This window comes from Phalaenopsis equestris, unplaced genomic scaffold (assembly GCF_001263595.1).
Source record: "Phalaenopsis equestris unplaced genomic scaffold, ASM126359v1 Scaffold000752, whole genome shotgun sequence".
NCBI classification, from domain to species: domain Eukaryota; kingdom Viridiplantae; phylum Streptophyta; class Magnoliopsida; order Asparagales; family Orchidaceae; genus Phalaenopsis; species Phalaenopsis equestris.
The window spans coordinates 198,137-210,895 of NW_018165192.1; the positions used below are offsets into that span (position 1 = coordinate 198,137).

The 12,759-nt window shown below is 34.7% G+C and overlaps 1 protein-coding gene across 1 annotated transcript; it reads left to right on the top strand.

Annotated features, from left to right (window-relative positions):
- The first annotated feature begins 10,085 nt into the window (after positions 1–10,085).
- LOC110030681 (probable 1-deoxy-D-xylulose-5-phosphate synthase 2, chloroplastic) lies at positions 10,086–12,476 on the top strand. The gene is made up of 6 exons (XM_020733524.1): positions 10,086–10,378; positions 10,505–10,660; positions 10,747–10,911; positions 11,001–11,151; positions 11,235–11,506; positions 12,156–12,476. The coding sequence occupies exons 1-6, from the start codon at positions 10,295–10,297 to the stop codon at positions 12,474–12,476; spliced, it is 1,149 nt and encodes a 382-aa protein (XP_020589183.1). The 5' UTR covers positions 10,086–10,294.
- The last annotated feature ends 283 nt before the right edge of the window (positions 12,477–12,759 follow it).

Below are 12,759 nucleotides of genomic sequence, written 5' to 3' on the forward strand. Positions count from 1 at the left end.
CAAAATGACTTTCATATATATATATAATCTTAGTGTATAATATGTAATTACAAAATTACCCATGTACCGTACCGCGGGGATGTTGCACTTTCACCCCCAACCCACATAACGAAACTTCTCCTGATTTGACAGTTTGCTCGCTCGCTCTGCTCTGCTTACTCGCTCCATTCCGCTCTGAAATCAACATTTAATGATGTTCTGTGATCAATATTTAATGTTGTTTTGTGATCAAAGAATAGAAGCAGGAGCAAGTCAAGACCTAATAAACAAATAACTTGTTGGAATTATAGCAAAACTAGCCACATAAAGAGGAACTGTAGGAATCCTAAGAAGAAGGAGAATGACAATACAAATATGGTAACTGAAGAATCACAGGATGCACTACTGCTGACAATTAATAGTTTTGTTGATGACTAGATACTAGATTCAGGAGCTTCTTTCCATACAACTTTACATATCTTTTCATCGGGAATTAATGCAAAATTATGTTGCAGGTGACTTTGGAAAAGTATATCTAGCAGATGGAGAAGCTCTGAACGTGGTAGGAATGAGAGATATTAACATTGCACTTCCAAACAAGAACAAGTGAACTCTGCAAAAGTTCAGACACATTCACGAACTGAAGAAGAACCTCATTTCTGTTAAGCAGCTTGATGAGTGTAGACATTCAGTAGTGTTCTCAAATAGCACCTGGAAGGTTACTAAAGAAGTACTGGTACTGACTCGGGGTAAGAAAACACATACGTTATATATGACTACTGGTTTAATTAACAGTATTGATACTACTGTTGCAGACAACACAACAGAGTTGTGGCATTACAGACTTGTCCACATAATTTAGAGGGGTTTGAAGGAACTTTAGTCTAGAGGAAATCTATCAAAACTGAAGTTAGTCAATTTCAGCATGTGTGAGGTTGCATACCCAAAGAGTTCCATATCTATTTATAGATAAAACCCACCGATAAATTTACAACACGCCCTCCCTCCCCGTAACCTACTAATCCGAGAGACACATCTCTTCACACCAAGAGATACTTCTTTTCATTCCAGGAGGCACACCTCTTCATTTCAAGATACTCCAAATTTCTTAGTATATGAGCCATACCTAACAATTCTCCACCTTAGTGAATATCCAACTCCTTAAAAGAAAATCTCTACCTTGCAAGCATCCAGCCCCTTAGGAGAAAAACATAATTGAGTTTCTTACACCAAAGTAGGTTGGACAACCATGCCAACTAGCAATTGCAAACATTCAACAAGTTCAAGTAACACAAGAACTTGTTGAAAATATCTGGCTTGGTCAACTTTCCTACTCCATTTTCATTATATGATCTGACAGAGTGAACTCCACCTACAACTCTACTCCCCAACAGTTTATAAATATTACCATCAGGTTTCATAGCTCACAATGCCTTCAAAATTTCTTGTTGTGCCAACAAATCTTTTACCCAAGTCGGAAGAGGAACGAGATCACTTGAGTAAGGTTCTTTATGCTTCAGCTATTGATTCACTTATGTATGATATGGTTTGCACTATACCTGATATTGCCCATGCAGTGGGAGTTGTTAGCAGATACATGAGTAATTCATGAAAGGAACATGGAGAAGCAATGAAGTGGATCTTGTGGTACCTAAGAGGCTCTTCAGAAACTTTGGGGTAAGAAAACACATACGCTATATGTGACTACTGGTTTAATTAACAGTGTTGATACTACTGTTGCAGACAACACAACAGAGTTGTGGCATTACAGACTTGTCCACATAATTTAGAGGGGTTTGAAGGAACTTTAGTCTAGAGGAAAAATCTACCAAAACTGAAGTTAGTCAATTTCAGCATGTGTGAGGTTGCATACCCATAGGGTTACATATCTATTTATAGATAAAATCCATAGATTCAGATAAATTTACAACACGCCCTCCCTCCCCGTAACCTACTAATCCAAGAGACACACCTCTTCACACCAAGAGATACTTCTTTTCATTCCAGGAGACACACCTCTTCATTTCAAGATACTCCAAATTTCTTGGTATATGAGCCATACCTAACAATTCTCCACCTTAGCGAATATCCAACCCCTTAAAAGAAAATCTCCACCTTGCAAGCATCCAGCCCCTTAAGAGAAAAACGTAATGGAGTTTCTTACACCAAAGTAGGTTGGGCAACCATGCCAACTAGCAATTGCAAACATTCAACAAGTTCAAGTAACACAAGAACTTGTTGAAAATATCTGGTTTGGTCAACTTTCCTACTGCATTTTAATTATATGACCTGACAGAGTGAACTCCACCTACAACTCTACTCCCCAACAGTTTATAAATATTACCATCAGGTTTCATAGCTCACAATGCCTTCAAAATTTCTTGTTGTGCCAACAAATCTTTTACCCAAGTCGGAAGAGGAACGAGATCACTTGAGTAAGGTTCTTTATGCTTCAGCTATTGAATCACTTATGTATGATATGGTTTGCACTATACCTGATATTGCCCATGCAGTGGGAGTTGTTAGCAGATACATGAGTAATTCATGAAAGGAACATGGAGAAGCAATGAAGTGGATCTTGTGGTACCTAAGAGGCTCTTCAGAAACGTGTTTGTGTTTCTCAGGAGAGAGTTCCGAGGTACAGGGCTACGCTAATGCTAATCTAGCTGGAGACATTGATACCAGAAGAAGTACTACGAGCTATATTTATACTATTGGTGGCACTGCAGTATCATGGACCTCTAATTTGTAGAAGACAGTTTTGTTGTCTACTACAGAAGCTGAGTACATAGCAGTGTCAAAGCCTGCAAAGGAGATGATATGGCGATAGGGCTTCTTGGAAGAATTGGGCAAGACGAACCAGAAGGGCATTCTCTACAGTGATAGTCAGAGCGTCATATTCCTTGTCAGGAATCCAGCATTTCAGTCCAGGACTAAGCACGTTCAGATCAGGTATCACTTTATATGGTCATTGTTGAATGACGGATAGTTGATGCTTGAGAAAAATTATGGAAGCCAGAACCCTGCAGATATATTGATAAAGGGTGTTACACTTGAGAAACTAAAGTTCTGTGCAACATCAGTTAGTCTTCTAGCTTGAAGGCAGGGGTCTTGAGTTGAAGAGGTGGAGGATTCATGTTTGAAGAAAAAGGCGATGCCTTTAGTAGATGATATCATTTTGAGAAAGAAAATGTTGTAGCATGTGTATCGGTCTCCAAGTGGGAGATTTGTTAGTGTGGAGCCCATTACTCCAACTGTTCCCAGCTCCTTAGGAAAGAGGGGTGACTTTTGCTTCTCTAGGTCGCACCACCAATTAATGTGCAGAATAAATTTGATTAAGTTACAGGCGGTTTTACTCCTTTTCCCTGTTTCTTCGTTCGGAAGTGTGTAAGGCTTATGAAAAAAAAAAACTTCTTTTTCTTCACGTGACCGAACCAAGAGCGAAAGTTTTCTATTCTCATTGTCTCAACGAGGAGAAGGAGGAGAAGAGAGAGATTGTGCTATTTCTTCACCTGAATTCGAGCCCAACCAGAGGAAGACAGTTGCTTCTTTGGTTTTCCTTGCGCGTAGAAGGATTTCAGGTCTCCCATTCTTTAATCTTTCATTCGGTGAGGCTATAGAAAATTGCAGCAGGAAGAAGGAGAAGGAAGTAGTGCAAGGCTCGATTCTCTTAGGCTTCTTCTTCAGTGTTCTTGCTCTTGGGTAAAGAGAGAGAGAGCAAGTGAGAGATCATGTAATTATCGACGTGATCAATCGATTTAATTCCTCAATTAATTAAATCATCTGCAACTCCGTGGATGTAGGCAATTTGTCAAACCATGTAAATTTATGTGTTATTTTCTGGTGTAAATTTTCCCGTTCTATTTTTCATTTCATCATCGATATTTCTATTTTAATATACCACAACATAACATCTGCCCCTTATCAGGTATATGAACCATATCTAACAATTCACCCATTGCGACACAATTGACACATCAAACAGAACCATGCACACTTGCATGCAGTTGACAATTTAAAACTAAGTACTTACACATATTTTTCATACTTCGGTGAGAAAATATGTGAATTTTTATGCAGGGAACCGAGGCTCGTTTTTCATAGTGTCTTAAATTCAGATGACGTCATGGAATTTGCATCACCCATACGTGCTTTTCATGGAGGTTAGGCAGACCCAGCTTCCCAAAGTAGCGTGGGGACAAGGCCGGAAGACTGCTGAAAGACTGCCAAAGTTTTTAACTGCCTTGGGGCTTGACTTGAGCAAATGAAGGAGTACAAATTGAATTAAAAGATATATAAAATATGGTAGTGCATTATGATACCAAAAGATAAAGTTGATTGATGTTCAAGTTAATTTACATTTGTAAAAAAAATTAAAAAAAATTAAAAAAAGAGCAAAGTGGAGAGTTACAAAGAAGTCATCATAAAATTGAACGTCCATTTAACAACATAAAATATATGATTCAATTGCAGTGAAGTGAATTTCGGGCCAATAACATAGCTTCACTGAACTTCCAATATTTGATTAAGGGGGACAAGCTGGCGACTCACTTGTTAGTGCGTCGACCCCTAGGCTTGCTGCAAGCCCTGATCGGCCTTCTGAACAGCCTGATCTTGCAGGGTGCCTCTCTTCTTGCTCCAAAGGCCTAGTTCCAAAACTGCAGTCCTTCGTTCTTCAAACAGTGAAGCTCTAGTCATCCTCTAGGTCTAGGATTTGTTAAGGGATGAACCTTAAAGTATCAAAAAGTGAACTAAAGACATCCAGAGAGCTTAGTCGACTGGCTAGTATGTCTTAGGTATAAGACTTATTACCTAATGAATTTTGTTGCTTTTGTTTTGTTTGAACCAGTGTGTCTTGCTTTTTGTTTTTATGTTCACTTAGATTTGTATCTTTTTTTTGATTTGTTGGTGATGTGCTTGTTTTAGCCTATATCATTTTCAGTAGGTTATGTATGTCTATTTATTCAATCCAATCTAGAAACTCAAAACCTATTTTTTAAAAGGTAAAACTCATAAACAAAAAAAGGAAAGCATTTAAATAATAAAATGTAGTAAAATAAAAATATTTAGGATTAGACACTAAAAGATCATTCTTAGGAATATGCATACATATTAGTTCTTTTTATTGTCTTCATACCCTCGCTTATTGCAAGAGAATGGGGGATCTATCATATTAATATCACCTTTGTTATAAAATGGGTCAATTTTTGCATATTAGACTTAATCTTTAAATTAATCATCTATGCATGCATCATAAATAATTGTATGCATACACACAACTTACTTATCACTAGATATTAAAATTTGAACCAAATAAAATCACTTAGTTTAAATTAGATAATTAAAAATGATAAATTGTAAACTCTAAATAAATTGTTCTACATTCGTTTAAGATATTTACACATCAATCATACCTTCAACATCTTGATTTTCATAATCAAATTAAGCCTTAATTTTTCTCTCTAATAAATAATGGCCTACCTACATTGCATCTCACTAGACTTTATATACATAATTTTACATTGCAAGGTAAGTTTAGTGGGCTACTCCTATCCAGGTAAGGTTGTAAGTCCAACTAAGTCAGGCTTGCCTAGTCCTTTGTGAGATCGTGCTATAAGTTTCGTTATGTTGTATTTTCTCATGAGAATAAGTTTTCTCGTGAGAATAAGTTCTGAGGTTTTACTTATTAAGTTGACCTCACATTTAGTTTTAGGTTCTGAGGTCATTCATCTTGTTACGACATAAGACCTCGCCTTCTAAGCTTTCATACAGTCAGATATCGTAGGATATAAGCTCTTAAAATTTTAATGAATTAACAACTTAAACAATAAATCTATTTAATTCTGATTGATAAAACTAAATAATAAGTTAGTTGAAATGTCATTAAGTTTCTCGGCATCTAAACACTTTCCATTTCTTCTCTTTTGGGTTTTGATAAAAATTGTTCTGTTTTGATATTTTCCAATTGAAATTCTTAATAAACAAACGTAAAAATTAACTTTGAAATTATTAAATACATAACCTCAACCTTAAATGAAAATTTTTTCTTAAGATGATATCAACTATAGAGACTTCTTTTTATATGAAGTTTGTAACCGAGATTAATCTAAACTCAATTTTGTCTTTAGGTTAAGCAGGGAAAAGGAGTAATTTGATAATTCATCAAATGTTGATTGAAATTCTAATTGAATACATCATAAAAGAGTAATTTCTATTTTTTGAAATAGTTTTATCAGTTTTGATATTGTATTTGATAATTCAGATAAATTAAAATGTTCAAAATCTATGTGGTTGGCATAAACATATACCAACATATTCTCAATCAAATTTTCTCATGTTCAAAAATATTTCTATTAACTATATCATTAAAATTATTTGGATGTGTTTTCACTCTTTGGAAATATGAAAAACCATTCTCTCTTTCATATACCTCTTCTCCATATGTAACACTATTACAACAACCCCGAGATAATGGAGCCAGACACACGTCGATCCACACCATGGCGGAATCACGAGGACAATCTTTTGAGGTAATTACAAGTAAATTTGTGGTGGAAGATCTTCTTAGTTCCTACTATCCCCACCAGTCCAAAAACCTAAGAACGAAATTATTCTTACAAATGCTCATTGTGAATGATTATGCTTCTTGGAGTCGCACAATGGTAATTGTTATATCCATAAAAAAATAAATTAGGGTTCAAACATGATAGTTATTTTTTATAGATAAATATCAGTATATTTTGCTTGATGCCTATTTTATAAATTAAGTGAAGTCCCAATCACCTTCCTTCATTTTCCTCATCTATTTTAGGTGATAAATGAAGAGTTCAGTCGATGCTTAAATATGAAGAGTTTAAAATATTTTCAAAATTACTTTATTAATTTTTTAGCTAGTTTAAATCATGACAAAGACTCACTAAATATATATTTGATATATAATATAATCTACATCATCAAGCATGAATCTCAATGCATATACAATATGATAACATTTAGATTTAAATTTAAGAACATTAAAGCTCTGATTTCAACAACTTTATAATCAAATTAAATATCCTGACATTACAAACCCAACAATACTAAAAATGATTCTATCATGGTCCAAAAACATCACTCATTATCATATTTTAATCATCCAATTCATCTGTTCATCTATAGACAAATCATTATTTGTGTAAAAATAAAAATTCAGATGTGAGATACATAAATCCATAAGAACTGGGCACTATGTATGTAATTTTCCCAATATTTATTTGAATGTATAGCACATTAACCGGAATTAAAATGAAGAATTCTTAAGTTTCGAGCATTCACTTTGATTAAAAAAAAAAAAAAACAAAATAGTACTCATTAAATAATCAGCTAAATCATCATTAATATATATATATTCATGAGACTCTCAAAGCTCTACTTTGCTAAGTCTTACAAAATTATATTTTGTACATACAAATCAATTCGCTTTCAAGAGGTGGTCCAGCGAGAGATCTGAAGCAATTGATCCCCCGCAACGCTATTATTTATTATTCTTGTTTTTTTTGTATTGACCTTGTACAAGTCTCGTTTGTTCAGATGGGATCAGTTATCAATCACGTTGGCTTTTAAGAAGACTCGACGAAGTTCATTGCTTTTAATTAGTTTATTTCGTTTGGCGAAAGAGGACGTAAATTGCGTGTTTGATTTTCAAATCGTTTATCACGTTGGCTTTTTAAGAAACTCATTTGCTTCAATGATATTTCCTTTAAAGGACTTTAAAATTGCCCTTCAATCATTTTTAGGGGTATTTATAGCTTCAATTCTCTTGGATACATATTCTATTGGCACCAAAGTCCGCTCTTTGGCATTTATCACATTTCCTAATAAATTCATCCACATTCTTAAATAATATATGCCAATAAAATTCATATTTAAATATCTTAGTCAATGTCCCAAAGTAATTGTTTTTAGCCATCTGGACAATTGCATGTTCAAGTTGAACACAAATAGTATTATAGTTGGTATATTTATGCTTTGATGTACCCTTATGCTAAACGATTGACAACGTCTCTAAGTGGTCTAGATTGATCGTTTTTTTTGCCAATGGGATTGCCTTAACTCTTAAATTGTTTTTTTTTTTTAGAGTTTTCAAAGTCTTTTAGCTTTTTTAATCTATCTGATGATCAAGCAGTACGAAATCGCAAAGTTCAACACTACGAATGCAGCAGTGCACCACTAAGTTCGATGTGCAAAAGTCAATTATAATTAACAATAACATATACTAATAGTAATTAAACACTTCAAAAAAATTAATAAATAGATGACAACAATTAAAAGCAAAATGAAGAAAAACACAAGAGCTCAATCTTGAGACAAAAATCAATAAAAGACTTTAAACTGCACAAGACAAGCTACACAACATGAACATATAACAAAACAGGACAATTTAAACATGGTTGATAACCATTGATACAAATAAAACAAATTATTAAAATTTGAATTAGAAAACAACCTATTCCAACTTTCAAATCAATTTTATAATCAAATTTCTCGACAAAGATGTCAAAAATTTGATTCGGCCAAACAATTTACTCTTTGTTGCCAACATGGTTAGAGCATTCGAAGTAGTTTCCAACTCCATTATGTGGATAATCAAAAGCAACACGATTAATGATAAAAGTTGAATCAAGGCCACTTGCCCTAATAATTATTTAAGATTATGATTTTGAATTTATTTATTTATGATTTTATTATTCTTATGATTTTTTGAATCATTGATTTTGTATCTTCTGCGTGTAGTGATCAAATCATTTAAAATTTGACAACTATAAAAATATTGGTCGAGAGTTTCATGTGAATTTTGATATTTATATGAAATTTAAAATATGGAAAAAAAATTTCTTAAGTAATAACATTTGAATGTTTTGTATATAAATGCCCTTATATTATTATATTATCTTAAATAAAAGATTAATTATAAGTTTATCGCCTTTAATTTTTTTTAACACAATTTCAAAAAATATAAGCCTAAATATAGAATTATTCTACAAATATAATTTGGTATTTTTTGAATCCCATTTTGTCTTTTGGAACAATCCTTGAGGGATAGAGTATAAAGAAGAAGGAAAGAAGAGAGAGATAGAGAGAATACTAGAGTGCAAGATGAATAATGATGGAAGCATCTATCTCTTCATTCATAAAATGGTCCCTATTTATTATCATAGGAGACTCTTGATAAAATTGCATTTTTACCCCCATTTTAATGGGTCGTAACAACTCATTATTTGTCTTTATTTTATTGGGGGTGTTACATATAAGTTTTTACCTTCTTTGACGTGTTTTGGTAATTATAACCAATAATGGCGTCTTTTTGAATCTATAACTGATACCAACATCCTTTCACATTCATAACCGACATTAAAATATTTCTCATTAATAACTGATATTGACAACTTTCTGTGAGTCTAATTCTTCTGATCTATATGCATTTGAATCAGTTGACTTATTTAATTTAGGTTGGCTTATTATTTATGAACATATTTCAAACATCAACCGATCAACTCTAAGATAATCAACATCAAAATTTTCGATCCGGGCAATTCTTCGATAGCTGGGCAAAAATTCAGTCGATCATTCTTCCTTCGATCGACCAATGATCACTAGTCGATCGACTTATTGAGCACATGAAGTCTTCTGTCAAATCATTGAATTTTACTTTTTTTGCTCTAGGCCAATTGATTGCCTTGAGAATTTTGTTTTGTATACAAACTTAGAAAGATTTTTATCTACATTTTTTTTTTTAAGAATTTATGTAAATATAACACAATTTATTAAATATCTAATATCTAAAATATACTATCACAACAACATTAAAATTTTAATGATAATATATTTTATAATTTAAAATTTAGTATTCGTCATATTTTTATGTAATGTTGAAGATTTAAATTTTGTATATTAAATATTTAAATATAGTTATTAGACATTTTAACATATAAAAATTGCATGGTATGTATATAAAGAAATAAAGAGGAATTAAAAATTAAAATATGTCGTTAATTATGAGTCTTAGGGGTTAGTGCGAATCAAACGCACGTCATCGGCTGTCTGGTGTGAGCCGAGACCCGCGATTCGAAGTTAATTATGAACAAATTTATGATAAATATAAAATTCCATTGCTTCAAGGAACCAAATTGCCACGGAGTCTCGTCAGTCCTCCACTTCGATCCACTTCTGCAACTTTCTCCTATAAAACACCAGCTCCTCTAGCTCAATTGCAGTTCAAAACCCACTCAACCCTTCCTCTCGTCTTCTCCCTGTCGAAGGTAGTCTCTTTACTGCAATGGCGTTATCTACACCTCTAATGGCCCCCAATTGCCTTTTTTCTCAGTCGGCTATCTTACCTACTGCCGGCTTCCGGCGTCAGGTATTGTTAAGACACGAAAGATCCCACCTTTCTCCATTTTCCTTCTTGAGCTGGCAGAAAAATCGAACCTTTTATATCCATCCCTTTCCCGTTTCACTTTTTAAAAGAAGATTCAATTTTTTTCAGGTTTGTGTGAGAGTAGGGCGCGGCGATGGGGATCAGGAGATTGCAGTTAGAAAAGAAAAGCGTGAGTGGAAGATTGATTTCTCAGGGGAGAAGCCGAAGACTCCTTTATTGGATACCATCAACTATCCCATCCACATGAAGAATCTATCCGTTCATGTACTCACTTTTTTCCACTTGGAAACTATTTCTTTTCATCATTAGTTTTCCTTTCCTCTTTGATGAATCAATTGTTTTCTCTTCAGGATTTAGAACAACTTGCGGCAGAACTAAGAGCCGAGATAGTGTACACAGTGTCTAGAACCGGGGGGCATCTGAGCGCTAGTCTTGGAGTGGTGGAGCTTTCTGTGGCAATTCATCATGTCTTCAATGCTCCTCATGATAAGATCATCTGGGATGTCGGCCATCAGGTTGCAGAAGATGGAACCATTCATTATTCTGTCTAAATTTTTTCTGTCAGCGCACAGCGCTTGAGTTTGAAAACATTAAATTTTTGCAGGCATATCCGCATAAAATTTTGACAGGAAGGAGGTCAAGGATGTTAACTCTAAGGCAGACATCTGGGCTTGCTGGTTTCCCGAAAAGGGAAGAGAGCATCTACGATGCTTTTGGGGCTGGTCATAGCTCTACAAGCATTTCTGCAGGACTTGGTATGTATGATAGCTTTGTTTTATCAAATTCAAGTTTTTTTTTCCTTTTTTTCCATTAAATTTAGTAATTGATGTATTTATAGGAATGGCGGTTGGGAGGGATTTGTTGGGCAAGAAGCACCATGTCATCTCTGTGATTGGAGATGGAGCCATGACGGCCGGACAAGCTTATGAAGCTATGAACAACTCAGGTTTCTTGGATTCCAATCTCATAATCGTGCTCAATGATAACAAACAAGTATCTCTTCCGACGGCCACCATTGATGGGCCTGCACCACCGGTGGGAGCTCTCAGCGGAGCCCTCTCTAAGCTCCAGTCTAGCACCAAGCTCAGAAAACTTCGGGAAGCCGCAAAGGTGATCATTTTAAGGTCTTTTTGAATTTAAGAAAAAGGTTAATTTTCATTTCAAAATCTACAAATTCCTTTAATCGAGTCAAAATTTTTTCACCAGTTTCATTATAGCATTTTTTTTTATGATTAAAAGCAACCAAAATGGGATCTTGATGTTTTGTTAAAAATCACAGTTTTATCAGCATAGCCTTGAATTCATTTTCATCATGTTGCTCACAGATCAAAATCTTTTCTTTTTTTTTTTACATGTACTTGGTGATTTATGTAATTAATGCATGTAAACGACAAAAAAATAGCAAGAAGAAAAAAGATGCCTGCAAGGAATGAGTTTATGCTGGTCTAACCTCATTCTATTTTTTTTGGAAAAATGAGTCTCAAGCGCATTAAGATTAATATTTAGTGTGTGAATCGAACTCTGACGAATCATGGCCATCGCGGATTTATTGGCACATATCGCTGTTAATTTCAAATCCGAATAAATTTTGGCTCTGTTTAATATTTAAAAAATACAGAGCGTGGAGCTCATGGCTGTCAGGCCAAAAATCAACTTCAAATATTGTGCAACTACTTGAATATAAATCATTTTTTTTACTTTTTATAACAAAACATGTGCTCGCGCTCTCTCTCTGTTCTAATTTATATTATTTGAGCAGAGCATCACGAAGCAAATTGGTGGACATACGCATGAAGTTGCCGCGAAAATGGATGAATATGCGAGAGGAATGATTAGCGCTTCAGGATCTTCACTGTTTGAGGAGCTTGGATTGTACTACATTGGTCCAGTGGACGGCCATAACGTCGACCATTTGGTGACAATTTTGCAGAAGGTGAAGTCCATGCCTGCTCCTGGCCCAGTTCTCATCCATGTTGTCACCGAGAAAGGAAAGGGATACCCCCCTGCCGAGGCAGCCGCCGATAAAATGCATGGTAATAATTCACGTTTTATCTCGAAACCTATGGTTTGCAAAAGTTAATGTTCAAAAGACTCAGATGACTATTACAATTAGTTTGCTTAAAAGTTAGACCATAGCTTTTTAACAACCACCACTTAATTAGTTTAGGTTGCAAAACATAGTTTTTTGAAAAAGAAGGCAAATACAATTTTATCAAACACAAAAAATTGTGGTGCGGCTCCGCTTGGGGTGTAAGGGTTAAGCCGACTCGACTCGATAAGTGGCTCGTGAATTGAGCTCGAGGAGCTAGCAAGTCAAGCTTAAGCTAGCCCCGACCCGACCCCTTTGCTCCTGGGCCCGCCCA